This window comes from Penicillium bovifimosum, assembly GCF_028826915.1.
Source record: "Penicillium bovifimosum strain IBT 22155 chromosome Unknown utg000005l_segment0_segment0, whole genome shotgun sequence".
In the NCBI taxonomy this organism is placed as follows: domain Eukaryota; kingdom Fungi; phylum Ascomycota; class Eurotiomycetes; order Eurotiales; family Aspergillaceae; genus Penicillium; species Penicillium bovifimosum.
The window spans coordinates 6,014,380-6,035,605 of NW_026622714.1; the positions used below are offsets into that span (position 1 = coordinate 6,014,380).

Consider the following 21,226-nt stretch of genomic DNA (forward strand, 5'->3'; position numbering starts at 1 on the left):
AAATCTGAGACCTGGCCAGATTATCATTGGCCCAGCCCCAGTACCTGGTCGCCTAGTTTACCAGGCCTTTGTACAGACATGCACTAGCTTTTACCTCAATATCCGGGTTACGGTATAGCCTACATCATCACCAGCCTCTTCGCTGGCAAGTATGGCGGGTTGACCGCTTGATGTTTATCGTTCATGCCGGGTCTAGGGAAAACAAACAGGACGCCACATTTTCAAACTTTGGTCTGTCTTAAGTGCCCAGCGTTGTACCGGTTGTCCCACACTCGGCGGATGGCCCCATAGCGGAGCCGACAACCTTGTAGGTCAGACAGACCGGAATTAGGATTCTAGATAGCACCCGAACTCGCGGGACGGTATATAAACAGCCCTCTTCTCCCTCGCCCGTCAGGCTTGATTCTAGCACAACTTATTACCCCTTTAGGAACTCTCTCGCTACGGTTCCAGCTGCCTTTCGTTTCAAAGGATATTATCAGCCCTATCACCACTCTACCTATCCAAGTACATATCGATCATTCGTTTGTCGATATGCGGAGCGCTCCAATCGTTCTGCTCTACGCCGCCACGTTGGCATCGGGCATAGTCATCACTCCTAGAGATGCTGGCGAGGCCCACATTGCTGTCCGCGGCGGTGATGAAGACCGTCATGGCGGCGGCCCCTGGTGGGGCGGCAACGGGGGCGGCAACTGGGGCGGCAATGGAGGTCATGGTGGCCGGCCAACATACACCCAGCGTCCGCCGCCCCCGGAGGAAACCACTCCATGCGAGACCGAGACGCCTCCTCCCGTAGAGACCACCCCGTGTGAGACCGATACGCCTACTATCACTCCGACTATTCCCCCGGTTGTGACGCCTACCACAACCCCATGCGAGACTGATACTCCAACCCCAACTCTGCCTCCTGTTGTCACGCCTACCTCGACTCCCTGTGAGACCGAGACGACTCCCCCTATTGAGACCACTACACCTTGCGAGACTGATACGCCAACTGCCCCTCCTGCAACTACCACTCCTTGCGAGACCGACACTACCACTCCTCCTGCGTCTACCACTCCCTGTGAGACAGACACTACCACCCCCTCCTCCTGCGTCTACCACTCCCTGTGAGACAGACACTACCACTCCTCCTCCTGCGTCTACCACTCCTTGCGAGACAGACACTACCACTCGTCCTCCTGCGTCTACCACTCCCTGTGAAACAGACACTACCACCCCCTCCTCCTGCGTCTACCACTCCTTGCGAGACCGACACTACCACTCCTCCTCCTGCATCTACCACTCCCTGTGAGACAGACACTACCACTCCTCCTCCTGCGTCTACCACTCCCTGTGAAACAGACACTACCACCCCCTCCTCCTGCGTCTACCACTCCTTGCGAGACCGACACTACCACTCCTCCTCCTGCATCTACCACTCCCTGTGAGACAGACACTACCACTCCTCCTCCTGCGTCTACCACTCCCTGTGAAACAGACACTACCACTCCTCCTCCTGCGTCTACCACTCCCTGTGAGACAGACACTACCACCCCCTCCTCCTGCGTCTACCACTCCTTGCGAGACAGACACTACCACTCCTCCTCCTGCATCTACCACTCCTTGTGAGACCGATACGACCACTCCTCCTGCACCTACCACTCCCTGTGAGACCGACACTACCACGCTTCCTCCGGTCATCATTACCACTACCTTCACCACTACTACTTGCCCAGGTATGTTGAAATGGGACTAATGCCTTGGTCGCAATTGCTAATATAACTAGTGACCTGGACTACCATCTCCAGCGGCTCTACGTCCTTCACCCATCCCGTGACTCAGACCAGCACGATCACCGTGACTTCTGTCGCCACCTGCACCGAGGGCTGTATTCAGCCCACAGTCCCTCCTACTGAGCCCACAGTCCCTCCTACTGAGCCTACAGTCCCTCCGACTGAGCCTACAGTCCCTCCGACTGCGCCTACTGTTCCTCCCACCGAGCCCACAGTTCCTCCCGTTGTTTCCTCAACTTCTGTGGTGGAGCCTCCTTCGAGCACTGAGCCGAAGCCTGTCTCTTCTTCGACCTCCGCTCCTCCTGCTCCCTCGCCTACTTTCAACAGTGCTACGACTCTCCAGAAGTCTGCAGCGGCCTTGATTCCTGGCCTGGCTCTTCTGTTCGCTCTGCTCTAATTGGTTTATGCGGAAATCTAATTTATCACACGAGCCATGATATCATGCTGCACGATCACGTTGAGAAAAAAACTAAAAAAGCCCAAAAAAAGATTTGGCATATCCGCCGTGGAAGTGACCATGTTCTGTTCTTCCAATCCACGCCTTCGAAGGCTGGGTTCCAGACTTCCAGTAGGATGACGGTTATTAATGGGTTTTCTTGACGACTTGACGCTCCTTATCCATAATTTTGGGACCCTTAACATAGTCGTACATATAGTTATTAGTTTTAGGTTGTTTATGAATAGTATTTTCCATTATGTACAAACCTATCTACTGCCTCATCAATTGCAATAGGGATTAGGGCTTGTCTGAGCCTGTCTAAAGTTAGGGCTGTAGCCTGTGACATAGCCGATAACGATAAGCAGTGCAAACATCATATCTTGGCATGCATGTTTGCATGATGACCCGTGTCCTCATCCAACAGCTCATTCAGGCTTCAAGTTACTAACCGCCAAGTGGCCACAGTATCCCTTTACTCCCAAGGTTCCAGATGGCCGAATTCTGAGTCATCTCTTGTAATCACTCTTTCTATTACATCTTTTCGTCCCAGCGAATCCCTACCTTAGCACCAATCTCAAGCTCCCATAGCTCCACACGAAATTCCGCCTGGCGCAAAGCCATCTGATAAACTATTCGGCAACCGGTGGAGCGCGCAAAAACCAATCTGTTGGGTTGCCTATATACGAGTGCACAAGGGTAAATTTTGTCCTGTGAAATTGCAACCCGCGACCCCAATCGGCAACGTGGCTGACTCCCGCAGCCCAGAGCCTAAACAGAGATCATGGCGTTCTCAAATCGTCGGCACTTATCCAGCTCGCCAATGCTATCCCTCATCGTTCTCCCATTCCTCATATTCCTCCTCAGCTTCGCTGGACCAGCTTCTGCCGCCGGATCGGCCGTCCTGGGCCTTGACATCGGCACCGAATATCTCAAGGCGGCCCTCGTGAAACCCGGCATCCCCCTCGAGATCGTCCTCAGCAAAGACTCGAAGCGCAAGGAGTCCGCTGCTATCGCCTTCAAGCCAACAAGAGAACACGATGCGCCTTTTCCTGAACGTTTCTACGGTGGCAATGCGCTAGCTCTCGCCGCTCGGTACCCGGACGACGTTTACATCAATTTGAAGACACTTTTGGGTATTCAGTTCAACGATGGAGCCGATGAGGCGGTTCAACGCTATTCCAGCCGGTTTCCCGCTTTGAAATTGGAGTCTGCCCCCGACGGTCGTGGCTCTGTAGCTCTCCGTAGCAACCGGCTCGGAGAGGAGCAGAAGAAGGAGGCCTTCCTGGTCGAGGAGATATTGGCCATGCAATTGAAGGAGATTAAGGCCAATGCTGAGGCATTGGCTGGCAAGGGATCCGATGTTCGCGATGTGGTCATCACATACCCTGCGTTCTATACCGCGGAGGAGAAGCGGAGCCTCCAGTTGGCGGCTGAGCTAGCGGGTCTGAAGATCCAAGCTCTTGTCAGTGACGGATTAGCTGTCGGCTTGAACTACGCCACCAGCCGTACTTTCCCCAGTGTGTCCGATGGAGAAAAGCCCGAGTACCATATCGTGTATGATATGGGTGCTGGATCGACAACGGCGAGTGTTTTGCGGTTCCAGAGCCGAAAGGTCAAGGACGTCGGGAAGTACAACAAGACTATTCAGGAAGTCCACGTTGTTGGATCTGGCTGGGATAAGTCACTCGGAGGCGACTCCCTCAATGACCTCATTGTCAACGACATGGTTGCCCAATTGGCTGAGGATAAGAAGCTTAAGGGCAAGGTTACACCCGCTGACATCAAAGCGCACGGAAAGACCATGTCCCGACTTTGGAAGGATTCGGAGAAGCTTAGACAGGTTCTGAGTGCTAACACGGAGACTTCAACAAGCTTCGAGGGACTGTACGATGAGAATGTCAACTTCAAATACAAGCTGAGCCGAGCCAACTTCGAGAAAATGGCTGCTGAGTATGTTGCTCGCATTGGAGGCCCACTTGAGCAGTCTTTGACCGCCGCCGGTCTTCAATTGAGCGATATCGAGTCTATTGTGCTTCACGGCGGAGCCATCCGGACGCCATTCGTTCAAAAGCAATTGGAGAACTTCGCTGGGTCTCCCCAGAAGGTCAGAACGAATGTCAACGCCGATGAAGCGGCTGTCTTTGGTGCTGCCTTCAAGGGGGCCGCTCTGAGCCCGAGTTTCCGGGTCAAGGATATCCGCACTGGTGACGCTGCTTCGTACCCTATCTCCTTGAAGTGGAAATCGGATGGCAAGGAAAGAAACCAGAAGTTGTTCACCGCCACTTCGCAGGTTGGTCCTGAGAAGCAGGTCACTGTGAAGAACCTGGAGGATTTCGAGTTTAGCTTCGCTCAACAGGTTGGCCAGAATGAAGAGCAGCCAATCCTTAGCGTTCAGACTCAGAACCTGACTGCGTCTGTTGCTAAGCTGAAGGATACCTTCGGCTGCACTACTGCGAACATCACCACCAAGTTCACGATTCGTCTCAGCCCTGTTGATGGTCTTCCTGAAGTTATGGCTGGTACCGTTAGCTGCGAGGTGGAATCTGAAAAGAAAGGAATTGTGGAAGACGTCAAGGGTTTCTTCGGGCTTGGCAAGAAGGACGAGCAGGAGCCCCTGGGCGAAGATGGCGAACCTCGTGAATCGATCACCCTCGAGCCCGAGACGGAGTCCTCCGCCACTTCTTCTGCCGGCTCTAAAACCACTACTGCATCATCTAAAGAGGCAAAGGCCACGCCCCAAACCAAGTTGGAAGTCATCCCGATTGGCTTGAAGTCCGTGGAACTTGGAACCCCTGCGCCATCAGCTGCGGAGCTCAGCCGCATCAAGAACCGTCTGTTCGCTTTTGATGATTCGGACCGCAACCGTGTCCTACGTGAAGAGGCTCTTAACGAATTGGAATCTTTCATCTATCGCAGCCGTGATCTCGCTGACAACGATGATTTCGTTAAGGCAATCAAGCCGGATCAGCTCACCATTCTCTCCGAGAAGGTCTCCAAGGCCAGCGACTGGCTGTATGAAGAGAGCGACAACGCCGTTACTGCTGATTTCCAGTCCAAACTGAAGGAGCTCAAGGCCATCGTCAATCCAGCCCTGAAGCGGGCGAAGGAGAGCTCCTCCCGCCCAGCACGTGTACAGCTGCTCCAAGACATGCTCAAGAATGCCGAGTCCATGAAAGAGTTGATCAAGAGCCAGATCGAGACTGACGAGCAGCTTTATTCCTCTTCCCTCTCGGCCTCAAGCGCCTCCTCCACCTCTACCGAGGCGGAATCTAGCTCGTCAACCCCAGCCCCAGCCGCTTCTGGCGATGCTTTCGATGATCTCGACGAGGAGCCTTACTCCGCTTCTTCGTCTTCTACCACCTCTACCAAGAGTGCTGCCGCGGCCAAACCCACAGGTCCCAAGTACTCCCTCTTTACCCCGGCCGATTTGACGGCCATAACCGAGGCCTACGAGTCCACCCAACCCTGGCTCGAGACCCAGCTGGCTTTACAAGAGAAGCTTACCGAGTCTGATGACCCGGCTCTCACCGTTGTGGAAATTGACTCGCGGCTGCGCGAGTTCGAGCGCATCCTCAACCGCATGTATGAGAGGATGACTGCTGCTGCTGGGCAGCAGAAGAAAAACAACGGTGGCAAGAAGGCTTCGAAGGAGAAGAAGCCTGAGGCCGAGAAGAGTAAGGGGAAGAAGGGCAAGGAGCAGCCTAAGAAGGAGAAGGAGGATCTTCCCAAAGATGAGCTGTAAATCAAGCAACCCCCTTGTCTATTTGTCCTTTGCATTTGCATTCGCATTCCCTTTTTACCTGCTTGGTTCTTGTCCCGTACAGACTGCACATTGTAACGCAACCCATGTATCATGCACACACTCCATTTTTGGAAGTTAGAAAAAAGAATCGCAACGGAGTTCGGGCTGAGCGTTAGCATTTTTGACATCTTTCATTCTCTACGTTCTACCATGTGGTATCGAAATCCTTTTCTAGGTAGGCCTCCACTTTAAATACTTTAAATCCACCCAGGCCTTTCATACAATAATCTCTCCACACCAATCTTATGGAAGCAAGTCAACCCGAAAACAGAGCCAAGTTCTCATTTCCACACACATCAGCGTACTTCAGACTAACCCCTAATCCCATGAGTCCAGCCAATCCACTTGATAACAGCCCCTACCACTTGCCATCATCCTTTCCCTTGCCCTTTCCCTCATCATCCTCAAGTCCAAAGCTACCGAAGCCACCGAAGCCGCTGCCGGAGCCACTCTTTCCCTTTCCCTCATCCTTTCCTTTTCCCTCGTCCTCGTCCTTGCCCTTGCCCTTTCCCTTTCCCTCATCCTTTCCCTTTCCCTCATCCTTTCCCTTGCCCTTTCCCTCGTCTTTTCCCTTTCCCTTTCCCTCATCATCCCCATGTCCAAAGCCACCGAAGTCACCGAAACCGCTGCCGGAACCTCCCTTTCCCTTCCCCTTTTCCTCATCGTCATCCCCATGTCCGAAGCTCCCGAGATCACCGAAGCCGCTGCCGGAGCCACCCTTCCCCTTCCCCTTTCCCTCATCATCGCCATGTCCAAAGCTACCAAGGCCACCAAAGCCGCTGCCGCCCAAACTACCAAAACCCTCGCCCTTGCCGAGGCCGCTGCCTTTACCGAAGCCGCTGTCCTTATCTATTCAACAATGTCAGAGACGGCACGCTCGTTGATTTATGTCGGATAGTACGGGGTGTTGATATGGATACATAGGGAAGAGACATACCGGTAGGAGCAGCAACAACAGCAAGAGTCATCCCAAGGACACCGAAGAGGATGTTGGACTTCATTTTCGCTTGCTTGTAGGATTGAAACTGATATACTTCCCAGTGTCAGTCCATCGTCAGCTTATATCTCCCATACAGTTGAAGTACAACCCTCCGAAAAGCAACTCACCGAATGCCCGAGCCTGAGATTGTCTGGTTGTGATTCCTGATCAGATACAGATAGATACTCAGAACAGAGGAAAAGCAGCCCAGCTTTATACCATCGTCCCAATCTTTGATTTTGATTTCCCTGCAGAATACATCAGCAGCATAATGCTCAGCTCGGCTCTGAGACTGGTCATATCCCTAGTTGAGTTTCAGTGCGTGCAGAATTCCAGTTCTGTGTTGATGACAGCGTTGGATTTGGAATTTAGAGTTGCACTGATTCAAACGCGGATTTGCTAGGTAAATTCTTCTGAGGAGTTGGATTGTAATGCGTAATTCTGGCGGGATTTGCGGCGTTCGCGCTGGTGGGTGTGGATGTGAATGTGTATCGACATGCGCTACTTTGTCGTCTATGTCTAGCCATGTCTAGTAGTGCTTGAGTTGTCAAGCGCGGATGAAAGATGGCTGCGTATACATAGACACGTGTAGCTTCAGCAGTTATTGCTTTTGAATTTGTCCGAGATCTTTGTCAATGTGCATTGATCTGAGTAAGATATGCAAGAGGTCGATCAGTGACAGTCCATACGAGTCGTTCTTTTGAAGTGATATACTGCCGCACTGCGTAAGGTATGGGTGATGAGTGATAGACCTAGTGGCTTCAATCCGATTCACCGAGCGGCCGATTTCCAAGCCATCTCCCCTCTGAAGACATTGTTCCAGATGTATGTACTCCGTACTCCGTATGCCTGGGCCTGGGGCTGAGTGTGGTTGACCCCACACCAGATGATGTTTACTAGTAGGTTGGAGAATTGAAGACACCATGGACCATCCCCGTGTATCTTCATCTGAACCGACGTAATAAATCTGATCACCGATTCACCTGAATCACCTCGAGCAACTGATAGTAATTAGAAGTGCCAGTGATCAAGTGCAAAGATAGGAAATAGGTAACTACTGCATATCTATCTCCATTCCGAATCTGGTAATAGGGCTTTTCCGCGTTCGCCCTACCGCGCTATTCCTGATCGATAAAGAAAAGTTCCTGGAGCTCAACTCTCTCCATTCAGTCCCACCCATCACGAGCAATATACGCAATGGAGAAGCCAGATATCGTGGAGTCTCCGCGCAAGCGACAGAAGATTGAAGATACAGGCTCAGCGGAAGTGGCTGTCGCCGGCGATGACGCAACCCAAGTCGCGACCGCCGCAATCTCAGATGCGCAGGCTCTGAAGGAAGTCGAGGTCGGAATTACAGAGTTTGTGAGCAATGACGCCGAAGGATTCTCGGGTATCTTGAAGAAAAGGTGAGTGATTCGGTCATCTGAATTGGGAACTGTGCTAAGACTGGCGCGCAGATATACAGATTTCCTCGTCAATGAGATTACGCCCACTGGCGAAGTCGTTCACCTCCGAAACACGAATGCGCCTGCTACAACGCAAACAGCACCTGTGCCCAAGGCCGCAGAGGCTGGAACACAGGCTAAGGAGCAGACCGAGGCCGCCTCGACGAAGGTTGAAACGTCCCCCGCTGAGTTCAAGGTTTCGGAAGAGGATCACGCTCTTTTGGTCGAGTACTTTGGCGCCCAGAATGCCACCGGAATTATTGCGCTACACAAAAATGCCATGTCCAAGCCGAGAGGTCGACCCAGCGAGTTTGGAAAAGTCAGTGTTGCTGTGTCTGATCGTGACCTGCGCACCAAAATCCACCAGGCCATTCGCCGTATCTTCAACTCTGAGTTAGAGTCTACCACCGATGCGGAGGGCATGATGACTATCACCGCGGCCAATAACCGATTCAAGCGCGACTCAAACGGAGCAGGACGGGGCAACACTGGACGGGCTCAGGGTAACCGGACGAATTGGGAGGAACTCGGCGGGCCATACCTGCATTTCACCCTCTACAAGGAGAACAAGGACACGATGGAAGTTCTTTCTTTCATTGCTCGCTCACTCAAGATGAATGTCAAGGCTTTCCAGTTTGCCGGGACCAAGGATAGGCGAGGTGCCACCGCGCAGCGCGCCTGTGCTCTCCGCGTCCATGCTGATCGGCTTGCACGACTGAACCCGACTTTGCGCAATGCTCGTCTCGGAGACTTTGAGTACCGCAAGCATGGTCTGGAACTTGGAGATTTGCAGGGCAATGAGTTCTTGATTACTTTGCGTGACACTGAAATTCCCGGATTGGACCTGAACGATCGCCAGGCTGCGATTGCGAAGGCTTCCGAGGTCGTCGGTACATCATTGAAGAACCTCTACCAGCGGGGATACTTTAACTACTACGGTCTACAGCGGTTTGGAACTTTCGCCACTCGGACAGATACCATTGGCGTTAAGATGCTGCAGGAAGACTACAAGGGAGCATGCGATGCTCTTTTACAGTATCACCCTGACTCTCTTCGGGCTGCAATGGAGGGAGCTTCATCTACTGAAAACATCAGCAGCGACGATAAGGACCGCGCTATGGCCATCAATATGTTCCAGACCGGTGGTAGCATTGCCGATGCTTTGCAAAAGATTCCGCGTAAATTCACTGCTGAATCTAATCTGATCCGCCACCTCGGCAGAAACCGAAAGGATTATTTGGGTGCGCTGCAGACCATCCCCCGGAATCTGCGGTTGATGTATGTGCACGCATACCAGTCACTTGTCTGGAACTTCGCCTGCAGCGAGCGCTGGCGTCTCTATGGTGACCGGGTAGTGGAAGGTGACCTCATCATTGTTCAAGAGCACCGCGAAAAGGAAACTGCTCCCACCGTCGTTGCCGCCGAAACCGTCGACGCTGACGGTGAAATTATTGTCAACCCCCAGGGCGAGGACAGTGCAGTTGCGGCCGATGACATGTTCATGCGGGCACGTGCTCTGACTGCTGAAGAAGCCGCCAGCGGCAAATATACTATCTTCGATCTGGTTCTTCCTCAGCCTGGATACGACATCATCTACCCTGAAAATGAAATGAAGGAATTCTACCGCCGCTTCATGCAAAGTGAACGGGGTGGTGGTCTTGACCCTTCCAATATGCGTCGCAAGTGGAAGGACATCAGTCTTAGCGGGAGCTACCGCAAGATTTTCAGCCGCATGATGGGAGACAACTACTCTTTCGATGTCAAGCTTTATTCCAAGGACGATGAGCAGTTTGTTGAAACGGACCTGGACAAGTTGAAGGCCGAGAAGACAGAAGTCGATACCACCATAGCTGATGAGACCACGGGTGATAAGCTGGCGGTTGTGCTGAAGTTCCAGCTGGGATCGAGCCAATACGCCACCATGGCGCTTCGGGAATTGACTCGCGGCAAAGTCGCGGCTCATAAGGCTGAATTCGGCAGTGGGAGATAAACAAGATACAACAACGGCGTATGTGAACCAACACCGCATTGCAGCATACATGGCATTCAAGCGCACAAAATTCTGACTATCCCGTCATATTCAAGTATATATAGTCTGAAATACACATGCCAGCTACTAAATCAAATTCCCACCGCAAGCAAAGCGACGCCTTAAATTGAACCAACACCAGAAAGCCAAAGCACGGCCACCAAGTTAACCACAGTGAGTGAGCATGCTTTTCAATATATGAAAATTGCTTTCTCCGGAGGGGGGTGATCGTAATCATCACCGAAACTGGCTCCTCTCCTGCTGTCCAATCGGCGAAACACCATCGAAAGACGATACCACCGAAACCTCATCAAAGTCTCTCTCCCTTTCCCTCCTCCCATCATCCGACACCTCAGAAACAGCATCATCATCTCCGCCAACCGCGATACCAATCCCGATCCCAACCTCATCGTCCTCAAAATCCTCAAACGGCATCCTCGCCAACCGTGACGGACCCCGCGACGACCGAACAGACCCGACACGACCCATCATCTCCTCCGTAGCACTCCACCTCCGATCCATTGGAACAGCAACCGCAATCCCAAGCTCCGGCTCAGAACCTCGAGGCCCTTGGGCCGACATGCGGTGTACGGACGTTGACCCAGTACTAGGGCCGGGACTCGGCGTTCGACCCCCGTCCTCTGTCGATGGTGACACGCTGATAAGCGGGATGCGCGGCGTGGGCACTGCCATTGTCGGTGTGGGTACTGAAGCCGATGGCTCTGGGGTCGCAGATTTCTGGGCCATCATTAGTTCTTGTGTTGACGTGGCGGTTGTTTGCTGTGTTGCGATATCATATGAGGGTGGTAGGGCGTTGCGTTCTCTTTGGCAGCGTCGTCGGCGGGCAAGGAAGAAGCACAGGGCGAGAAGAAGGGCTGTGCCAATTATGGAGACTGGGACTGCTATAGCTATTTTTGTTGTTTTTGAGGTGCCGCCGGACGAGACTATCGACTCGTTGGTTGATGTTGCTGTCAGTGCGGCTGCGCCTGGGGCTGTGGTTGACGTTGAGGTTGAGACCGAGGCCGAGGATGCGGTTGAGACGAACGAGACCGAACCCGCTGCTGAGTGTGAAATTGGTGTTGAGGATACTGGCGATAATGGTGACTGCAATGGCGATACAGAATCTGGACTCGTTGCATCTGGTGAGGTAGTTGTTGGTGCTTCCCATGTCGGTGTCTTGATTTCGGCAGCGGCAGCCTCGGCTGGTGCTGAGTATGCTGTCAACTCGCTGGCTGACGGCCATGGCTCTGTGGGTAGGATCTTTGTCACCGTCTGTTCTGCAGGTGCTGATACATCCGGTGTATAGTTCTTGTTCTGGCCGCGGGCTGTCGTTGTGAAAATGACTCCATCATTCGGATCCGCTGGTGCTGCTGATGATCCACCGACAGGTTCTGATGGGATGGTTTCCTGTGGATACGAGTTCACTTCTGGTGTATACACGGGACTCATAGCAACGTCCACCACGGCAAAAGGCCAGTATCTCCTCATCGCGGACATGGCGAAAGTGTTGTTCCCGGGGCACTTTCGTCTTATGTGAGGGCTGCCAAGTGAAGACAAAGAACTGCCACTGCAGATAACGCAAAAGACACGACTGGCGCTAGAATCCTTCCATTCAAGTGCCGTTTTAAGTAAGTACCAGATCCCTTTGTGGAAGATTTGTATATACTCGCAGTGCGAGCTTGAAGTCGGACAGAAGACAACAAATATGTGGAAGATGGAGTATTACGAGAGACCCTGGAGGGCTTCGAAAAGAGACAATATTCCAAGGTTTGCACTTGACAGTGTACAGCCTATTATCCCTCAGGTGGGGTTAAAGCACTGCCCTCAAGATGAGATCAACAAAGAAGCGCTGGGACACGCAGCGCTAGACTCGGCGTCAATGAACGTCGCATACTTGCCAGGTCTCTTTGAACCGACGTATGCCGCATTTCCCCTTCAAAGAAAAGTTCCAAACTATCTATCACCACTCAAATCAATGATTCGGAGCTACAAAGCATTGAACTCTCCGTCTTCATGAGGCTCGTGAAGAGTGCTATTTTTAATCCTACGATGTCCGCGCTATTATGGGGCCACGTAAGATCTGCGCGAGCCCTAACTCTTTTGCGTTTAGTTTCTAGTTAGGCCGGGATCCGAAGGAATGTCAGGTCTACAATGTACTTTTCATAATGGGTGGTTTATTATTGGATGGTTAGGTATTGCTTTGACGCGGGCGCGAGGTGTTGCTTGGAATAGACAGGGGTCGAATGAATAAACGTGGTGTCTTTGATGGCCCCGAATGAGATCGCTTAATCAAAATTCTCTGCTGATACCAAATAATCCACATAATAACTTATGTATCACTGAAAAGTTGCCTCGAAGCCTGGAGCTGTCGGTTGGAAGTTGGCCAGCTCACGCCAGTTGGTGGGTTTGACTTGACGAAGCAGTACGAGAGAGAAGACGATGTCATCTGGTGCAAGTTGCATAACACCCTCGGCAACCATTATACACGCAATTGCCACCTGAACAAGGGTGCTACGTCCTCAAATGCTGTTTATCAGCCCGCTCCATACCCACAACCTCAGGTGTCAGTCCCCCAGCAAGGCCAAATCATAGGCCAAGTCGACAACAAGGGACAACTTATCGCCTACCACCCTCAACTTCCAAGGTCTCAGGTGAATGCCATATATACACCTCATTCGGAGCCAACGGCCCCCGCAATTTCCCAAAGATTAGTACCAACTCAGTAAGGGAGTATCTGATATACTGTATAATTCAGTAGCTCTTGAACAACCGACACCTCATTAGTATGAAAATGGATTTCATTCCACATCCATGGGAGTTGTCAAAGTGGGCAAACGGGCCGCTCTGATAACCATGGCTCTCACCGGAGTTTTTTTCCTCTTCAAAAACATCCTTTCGATCACAAATCACAGCTTCGTATCATTGTTAACCTTGGAGATTTCACTTCTATTCATCTTCTTCATCCCGAATCCCGATATCCCACGTGGAGAGGATCTCCGCTTGACTGGATATCTTAGTAAGCGCCGGTGGCGACTCGAGACCCCTGGCCCCCGCATTCTAAGGCAACCCAGGAACGGAAGTCTGTTTCCTATGTCATCTTCCCTCTACTCTATCGGCATTCGGCAAGTCTTTCTCAGAAGAACTTAGAACTTCGGAGCTGCATCGGAGATGGAGGGGGATATTCGTACATCTACCGACAATTCCTATTCGAACTTGTCACTGCCTCGGCCCGGAGGATCTCAGGTCACAGAAAAGCGCAGGCTATTATTGATCTATATCCATGGCTTCATGGGCTCCGAGGCTAGTTTTCATGACCTTCCACTGCATGTTCATGATCTCTTGACAGGCTCTTTGAGCGAGTCACATATCGTGTACACTCGCATGTATCCTCGCTACAAGTCTCAAGGCGAAATGCAAACGGCGGTGAACCAGTTCAGTACCTGGTATGTGATCAATTGACAAGAGGTCAGATAACTTCGGGGGAAAACTGAGTAGTTGTTGACCATACTTCTTGCAGGCTCTCGCCCCATGAAGCAGAGGACCTGGACGTTATCCTTTTGGGACATAGTCTTGGCGGGATTCTAGCCGCAGACGTTGCACGCCTGCAACAAGACGGGCAACAGAAACATCGGATCTTAGGAGTTGTGGGGTTCGATGTGCCGTTTCTAGGAATCCATCCCCGTGTGATACCCACTGGGACCATGGGGTCAATGCCAAAGAAGAACCCCGCGCCTGAGGAAAAGCTCGCGGACGAAGAACGATCGCTCGGCTTGGAACCGGCATTCAAACCAGCTCCTAGTCCTAACTTCGATCCTCCATTCATGAATGATGTCCGCTTGGTTGACCGTGGCTTTTTCAAGGGTCTTATGCACTTTGTCAACAAAAATACTGACAATCTATCACGATCCATCTTCGATCGCGTCATGTCGCCCTTGAAATTTGCGGGCTGCGTCAATAACTACTCCGAGCTTCGTCAACGATACCGGCATCTGATGGAACTGGAAGCTGCGGAGTCGAGTCCCAGCAGAGTACGATTTGTTAATTACTATACGGCGAGCACTGGCCGCAAACCGCAGAAACCCAAGGCGAAACCTCCAAAGAAGGACAAAAAGTCTAAGAAGAAAGAGGAAGAGACCGCAAAGGAAAGTGAAAGCGTTGAGCAAATCCAAGATGCAACCGAAATCAACCCAGAGGAGTCTCCAGAAAAGCTCGATGTTTCTGAAAGTATTGAAGCAACCAAATCCATGAGCAATCTGTCAATAAAAGAGCAAACCTTGGAACCCTCACTATCTAATTCTTCACCGATAATCGAAAAGACTGGGGAGAAGCAGGACTCCTTCTCAGAGGATAATGCAAGCATGGCACCATCTACCACAGCCACAATCGACCAGACCGAGAGCCCGTCCCTCTCAGGAAGCGTCTCCCTCTCAACGGAGAGTGGGTCGCTCTCAGTGACAGAGTCTCCAGATGTCTCTAAACAGCAACTTCGGAAGTTCATCCTTTTGCCATCGCATCATTGGAAGTACAACGACAACTCCCACTGGGAGCCAATATTAATGGAGGATATGGACGAAGTGATGGCACATCAGTCCATGTTTATTCCACAGGGTGCGAACTATGACCATCTTGTTGGAAACTGTGTGGGTCTAATTGAAGAGTGGATTGAGAATGATCTTAGTCGACGGTTTCTTCAAGAGAGCCTTGATTAAAGAAATTCTGTGTATTATTCTCGATTCCATTTGTCATTCTTAGCTACCCAGAGATACACATACACGTTCAATAGATATCTGTCCATTTTCTTGTGAGAGGAAGGAGATTTGTGTATGCTGGCCTTAAGGCCTAAGGCAGTCCATGCTTGCTCACACCATGAAAGGCCTTGCGAGTCGATAGTCTCCCTCTCCTTTTTTCCCCTTCTTTGATGTGTAGATACAACCTACAGGCTACTTACCTACAGAGTAATTGTGTCTGACCTGATTGTGAAAAATCAGACATTGTTGCTTTTTGTCAGTTTACCATCGTGGTCCCGTGGATTTACCAGTAGGCTCGCCATTGGATACACCTTGATTTCTGCCAGTTATAGACGACGTTCTGCTCGTTAGTACACTATTCACCACCTGCTGATTTCCCCGACTACAATACTTATGCCCAATTCATGTACCCGTCTGGTCGTCGATCATTGCCGCCCCACTTCGGGTCAATATCCGCCCGAGCGGGCCGGCCCGCACTTCTTGGGAATTTGCTAAAAGAGTCTGCGTCACTCTGCGCCCAGTCGTGGAAGCAAAGTGTTTTTACTTGTAAATCCTGCCATCGTTGATTAACGAAGGCAGCCCATCAAAGTTTTTATCGAATGCCACAATCTTGTTGACAACCTGAACTATTGGATCCCAACTTTCTTAGGTATGCATGCTTCCTTGTCCCTATTATATGTACTCGTTGCTTCTTTGCACATGGCAATAAAACTCTCGGGTCCTTTTCGAGGATATGCTTATCTGTTCCACGAGTACCACGAGTACCACGAGTCGCCGTGACGCACCGCTCACCTACCCTGCGTGTTGCTTCACACATCCACACTACAATAGGTAACTATATTGTAAAAGCTACACCAACTGTGTAAAATTTCATCTAAATCAACCTACTTTCCTTGATTGTAAATGTAATATTGGGACCTGTGAATTACTGTATCCGGTTAGTTTTTCCTCTTTAGGTTTAGCGCCCCAATACGCCGTCACGTAACCTCCTTCCAATGCCGCCGACATAAAAGACCCGTCTTCGCTGCTCTTCCTCCCCCTCTCTCACTTTTTCATTCTTCCTACCTCTCTATCTTGCACTCATCGCCACCCCCTTTCTTTTATTCTGGCCCCCACCGACTACTGCACATTTGCTTTCAGCCCGACGCACTGCCCCCTTTCATTTTACCAGAGATGCCGCTCGATCTGACGCCCAGCGTTCTGGCCGGCCTGGGCTGCCATGTCATCCAGTCGCCCAGGAGCAGAACCCCTGGGATGAGATGATCCAGCCCGCAGCCGCATCGTTCGCTATTGTGTCGATACTTCCTCCTAGTCTTTTCCCAGGGGGGTGACAGTGCATCGTACTACGAAGCTATCTAGGTCGCCTTCTCTGCTAGAGCACCTTGCTCGTTGGGCGTCACTCATTCCACCGGCCTCCAACGCATTGCAAAGTTCCAGCATACTATCTTCGATGCCGTATGCCCCGCTTCATCCGCATCCGCCCCATCTGAGGTTACATTTGCACAGCCCCTGATGTCGCAGAACGACTCTCCGTTGCCTCGTCGCGAATCCCGTGGCGCCCAATTGTCGTCATCGTCGGTCTCTCCGGTTTCTCCACACCCAATCGATGATCTCGAAAGCATAATGCGGCGATATGGGCCAATAGCAAAAATGCCTCGCACGCGCCTGACCTCGGTCGACGATACATCATACGGCCAATGCCGGACCGCGACTACGGAAACCGTACTACGATCACACCTTCACCTGCACCTACCGAATGGAGGACAGGCTGACGACTAGTGTGGGGTATACATCGCAAAGGTCGTCCGTAAGGAAGAGTCGTGGTAATTTTTGCCGGTGAGCTACAACCCGTGGTTATGAAACTGGTGTAGATCCGCGTGTTAGATGCAGTGGCCTGGATTCTAGGAGCTAGTCGGGATCTTCTACGCTAGGTAGAAGGCAGGTTCCGCCTCACGGGCGACCGTCGTCTATAAAGAGACTACATTCCACCTAAATGGCAAAATTGTAATTCAAAACCCCTTCAAATTCTCCTCTCCCCTATACACTATCCCCCGTCCTCCCCCATCCCCAGTTCTCTATTCTCTGCCAGTTTCCCTGTTTTATGAGTACCCACAACCACCACATCTCGAAGATGTTCTCAGCCGTCTCTTCCATACAATGTCAAACGCCAGTTTTCGCCTGGAATCCTTTCGGCCATGGAATCTTTCCAAGACAAAGCCCAGCTTCTGCGAGATTCTCTCGATATTTGCCGCTACCCAAGTCCTGTCTCGATGACTCGCACCCCGCCTGCGCCCCTGCAGTCTCGCCCGCCTAATAGGACTCGCCGACTGCCCCATTCGCCCCATATTACTTTTCGGTCGTAAACTGCGGCTGAGCCCTTGTTGCCTTTACATTCCACTCTTGGGATCGGATTCGGCCTCTTGGCGCAGGTGGCGTTTTGTAAGGAGGTTGCACGGCTTTTGGAAGAGCAATACGGTACAGATTATTCGTTCACAGGGCGCTAACTCGGCCTGCATAGTCTACTTGTTCTTCAAATGGATGCTCTGTCTGCTCCCCTCGGTCATCCTCCCTTGTCCTCGATTCGATGATTTACCAATGCCTTGTCTTAGTGTCGTCCGTGCTCCGGGGCTGCCTGGTCGTGATCTGCCCAGCAGCTCGTTGTCTCCGCTGCTCCGTTCCATCGTGGCTTGGTTCCCTGGTGACTACAGATCCTTCGCCCTGTCCCAAGTATCCAATGGCAAAATGCCTCATCGACGATCTCATATCTAAACCTAGCAACCAAGCAATCGCCTGCTCGGATTTTCGGTCTTTGGGGAAGTTATTCTTTGATCACAAGATATAGGTTCGGTATGCATACCCAGGCGCTAGCGGATCACAAAAATGTATTTCCAATGCGATCCGTCGCTTCGGATTCGACGATCCCGTATTTGCACGATTTTTAATTCCATCTGAGTTGCTGTGAGCCAGATCGCAGTCTTGAATACGCATAAATTCTCACCTTCCTAAAATTATCTTGTATTCCAGCAAAAATGCCTGAATGGCTACAAAAATATACTTGTTTCTCCGATTGATAATCATAATGGTGATCCCGATATCCGCATTTCACGCGCTAAGCTGATACCAAGCATCTTAATGTGACATCGATTGCATACATGCATGCTCTGTGACAATATTAGACTAGAGGCTTTTAAGGGAAACCCAGTGGAAATCCAGTAGAAACATGGCGACATTCGCCCTCCAATGAGGGTCCTTGTTGTCTCCCTTTTTTGTGTGCTGACTGCAGCTACCCTTCCTCGTTTGAACGTATGTGACGTGATGTAGCGCCCCCCTCCTTCCCCCGGCGGAAAACCCAAGGAATATTTTGCTGGCATATCGTTGGCGTCTTACCAGGCAGTAATTCCCCGCTTTTGGACGCCTATCCAGACGGCAGGCGCTTTAGTATAAATGACGGCTACCTCAACAGCCGTGGTTCCTAATATCTGCGCAGACATCGGCGCCATCTTTTATCGCCCTTCTATCTAGCGACGAAATAGTGCAATCAAAGTTTGGATCCCATCAAAAAGGAGCAAAACACCAATAGTTAACAGCTTCTAGGATGTGTGAATATCTTGTGTCCACCAAGCATTATCGTGGCTGTCCAACATCATGCGACACGACGACCAGAACTTTCAATCGATGCCTCAAAGCAAGACAAACCGGCATCGACTGTTCCGATCCTAAGGATACCCCACTTGGTCAATCAACATACCCCGAGCAATGTCTAAACCATCGAGATGAGGGATATGGTCGGCGTTGAGCTTGCTGCGAATTATATCTCGCATGAAAGCCTGCACATGTTCGGCTGAATCGACTTGGGACAACCAACACTGCTTGATGATCTGTCCGTATGGAATAGCAGAAACATTAGGGAACTCCTTTCTCTTGAAATATTCTTCCACTTTATCGCTAGGGATATCCTCGTAGGGACTGGTTCCTTGAAAAACCTCGTAAAGAGTCGACCCGAGCGCAAACAAATCTGTAGCCACGGTAGGTGGGTCTCTCCAATGTCGTGGGAGATAGAATCGAGTTCCCTCACCAGAGGCCGGTTTAGACCCGTCTAGCGAAGAGCCAGAGAAGTCAATGATTTTGATATTGAGAGTCGCGTCCAAGAGGAAATTTCGCGGTTTGATGTCGCAGTGGATTATGCCGTTACTATGTAGGAGAGAGACGGCTTGCGCAATTTGGTATGCCCACTTCAACTTCAGGCTCATCGGAATCGAGTTTTGGGCTTGAAGATAGGTTTTGAGGTCACCGTTTTTCATATACTCAAGAATAAGGCCATCCCTGGAGTGATCCAATATCCGTACCAGCCTTTCATGTGGGCCAACGCGATGATAAATACTGGCCTCTTTGGCAATGTCCAGGATGTGGTTTTCCATTTCAGCGTCAGGAAATGGCGATTTGAGGACGGTACCATCATCAAGGAGTTCCACAATCCCAGTTAGCCCACCAGAGATAAATTGTCCTTGAGCATCCCTGCTAATGGTTTCGACCTTTCCTTGTCTAGTTTCATTTGCTTCGTAATCGTATTGAGGTCCCTATGTAAGTTGGTCAGGAAGCTCTTGCGATAGAAAGGGACGGGCTCGACTTATACCGCTTCAATATCGTGACATGTGGGCCAGTGGATCAGGCGTGACAAAGGAGAAATCAACGCAATCTCTATCCAGTCCTTGAGGCTATAACATACTGCTAGGAATCGCCGTAGTGTCTGCGACAAGAGTATAAAAGCCATTTGAAACGCGGCGGTTTTCGGTGATGCTGCATTGGCGCAGACCGCGTCGCAATTCTCGCGCAAAATAGTGATTTATCAAGGGTTTGCAGGGTTTGCACTTCTTGTTGGCCTCAGGCATTCACCAGGGAGTCGGTGCCTGAGGATACCACGGCTCAGGGAGTAGCCTAGGCGTTACATTCATTCACTTAGTTATGTGGCCTAGCTAGCACTACCCAATAGAAACCATGCGATCCCTACAGAATCTCATCTGTTCTGTTGGAATCCAGGCTCTCTGCGAGCTCTAACTCACCTACGAACCACAAGATCATACGAAAATCCCTGTCCTAAGAAATGTCACGAGTCTTCAACTTGGGTCATTTGCTAAATTAAACAAAATTCATTTATATCCAAGTAAATTGAAGTCACCCTGAGTGCACCTCCGTCTACTACTGCGATATTGAGCTCTTTTGGATGGGTTGGAATGGTCTCAACAAAGGATACATTCTACTGGTGAAAAAAACGACATGAATTGTTCCGTATAAAGATTTCTTCGCAAATATAGATCGGCAGGGCCCATTATCGATCTCTGTCCATGAAGTATAGAAATCCGTCAGAGTAACATCCTTCCTTAATCAGAAAACACATGTCGAAATCACAACCTTCCTCAGGCTTAGTATGGCAACTTGGAGCTGTGAAGCAAATGAGTGACTGGGGTATTGTTCTGGTCAAGGTACATACCGTCGTGAATTGGACCCACAGGCATGGTCTTATACACACCAGAATTGTTGTACCTAGTGAAAAAGGGAAAACACAATTGACCCAATTGATGCCACCCAGAGAGCTTTCTGATGCTTGGGAGCCGTGGGGCCTGGATGTCGCCAACCTAAATTGAACGTGGTGGTAGATACAGACATAGGTTTCATGCATATATACCAAAATCGAATGAATTGAGCATGAAGAAAGCCTTGACTGGCGAGAACCATAAACGTGAATAACGTAAGCAAAACATTGCGATGCCGCTGAAATGATCTGTTAACGAGAAACTTCTTAGGTAGCGACTAATTCAAACTTACCGATTGGTAAATGGTTAAAGACAGAACGACCGTTGCACTGACAAAAAATAAGCCGGCAATCATATGAGTCAAATATGACTGTAAAGTTGAAATATATAGATACTATAAAAGAGTATTAGTGTCGTCCTCGCTCTTACTCACTGCACTTACTTCGTTTAGAACGAGCAAAAGTAAAACAAAGCCGAT

The 21,226-nt window shown here is 50.7% G+C and overlaps 7 protein-coding genes across 7 annotated transcripts; 4 read left to right on the plus strand and 3 right to left on the minus strand.

Annotated features, from left to right (window-relative positions):
- Positions 1-534: 534 nt before the first annotated feature.
- On the plus strand, positions 535-2,172 carry N7515_007507 (uncharacterized protein; the record flags this gene model as incomplete). The annotated part of the gene is made up of 3 exons (XM_056668251.1): positions 535-1,109; positions 1,345-1,718; positions 1,769-2,172. 3 exons carry the CDS (start codon positions 535-537, stop codon positions 2,170-2,172), a joined length of 1,353 nt encoding a protein of 450 aa, XP_056521847.1.
- An 823-nt stretch (positions 2,173-2,995) lies between these two features.
- N7515_007508 (Hsp70 family protein) lies at positions 2,996-5,956 on the plus strand (the record flags this gene model as incomplete). The annotated part of the gene is made up of 1 exon (XM_056668252.1): positions 2,996-5,956. One exon carries the CDS (start codon positions 2,996-2,998, stop codon positions 5,954-5,956), a length of 2,961 nt encoding a protein of 986 aa, XP_056521848.1.
- A 418-nt stretch (positions 5,957-6,374) lies between these two features.
- On the minus strand, positions 6,375-7,017 carry N7515_007509 (uncharacterized protein; the record flags this gene model as incomplete). The annotated part of the gene is made up of 2 exons (XM_056668253.1): positions 6,375-6,865; positions 6,954-7,017. The coding sequence occupies 2 exons, from the start codon at positions 7,015-7,017 to the stop codon at positions 6,375-6,377; spliced, it is 555 nt and encodes a 184-aa protein (XP_056521849.1).
- A 1,175-nt stretch (positions 7,018-8,192) lies between these two features.
- Positions 8,193-10,430, plus strand: N7515_007510 (pseudouridine synthase PUS7; the record flags this gene model as incomplete). Its single annotated transcript, XM_056668254.1, has 2 exons — positions 8,193-8,401; positions 8,453-10,430. 2 exons carry the CDS (start codon positions 8,193-8,195, stop codon positions 10,428-10,430), a joined length of 2,187 nt encoding a protein of 728 aa, XP_056521850.1.
- A 276-nt stretch (positions 10,431-10,706) lies between these two features.
- Positions 10,707-11,966, minus strand: N7515_007511 (uncharacterized protein; the record flags this gene model as incomplete). The annotated part of the gene is made up of 1 exon (XM_056668255.1): positions 10,707-11,966. One exon carries the CDS (start codon positions 11,964-11,966, stop codon positions 10,707-10,709), a length of 1,260 nt encoding a protein of 419 aa, XP_056521851.1.
- Positions 11,967-13,637: 1,671 nt separating this feature from the next.
- N7515_007512 (uncharacterized protein) lies at positions 13,638-15,178 on the plus strand (the record flags this gene model as incomplete). Its single annotated transcript, XM_056668256.1, has 2 exons — positions 13,638-13,912; positions 13,987-15,178. The coding sequence occupies 2 exons, from the start codon at positions 13,638-13,640 to the stop codon at positions 15,176-15,178; spliced, it is 1,467 nt and encodes a 488-aa protein (XP_056521852.1).
- A 3,755-nt stretch (positions 15,179-18,933) lies between these two features.
- Positions 18,934-19,635, minus strand: N7515_007513 (uncharacterized protein; the record flags this gene model as incomplete). The annotated part of the gene is made up of 1 exon (XM_056668257.1): positions 18,934-19,635. The coding sequence occupies one exon, from the start codon at positions 19,633-19,635 to the stop codon at positions 18,934-18,936; it is 702 nt and encodes a 233-aa protein (XP_056521853.1).
- Positions 19,636-21,226: the final 1,591 nt, after the last annotated feature.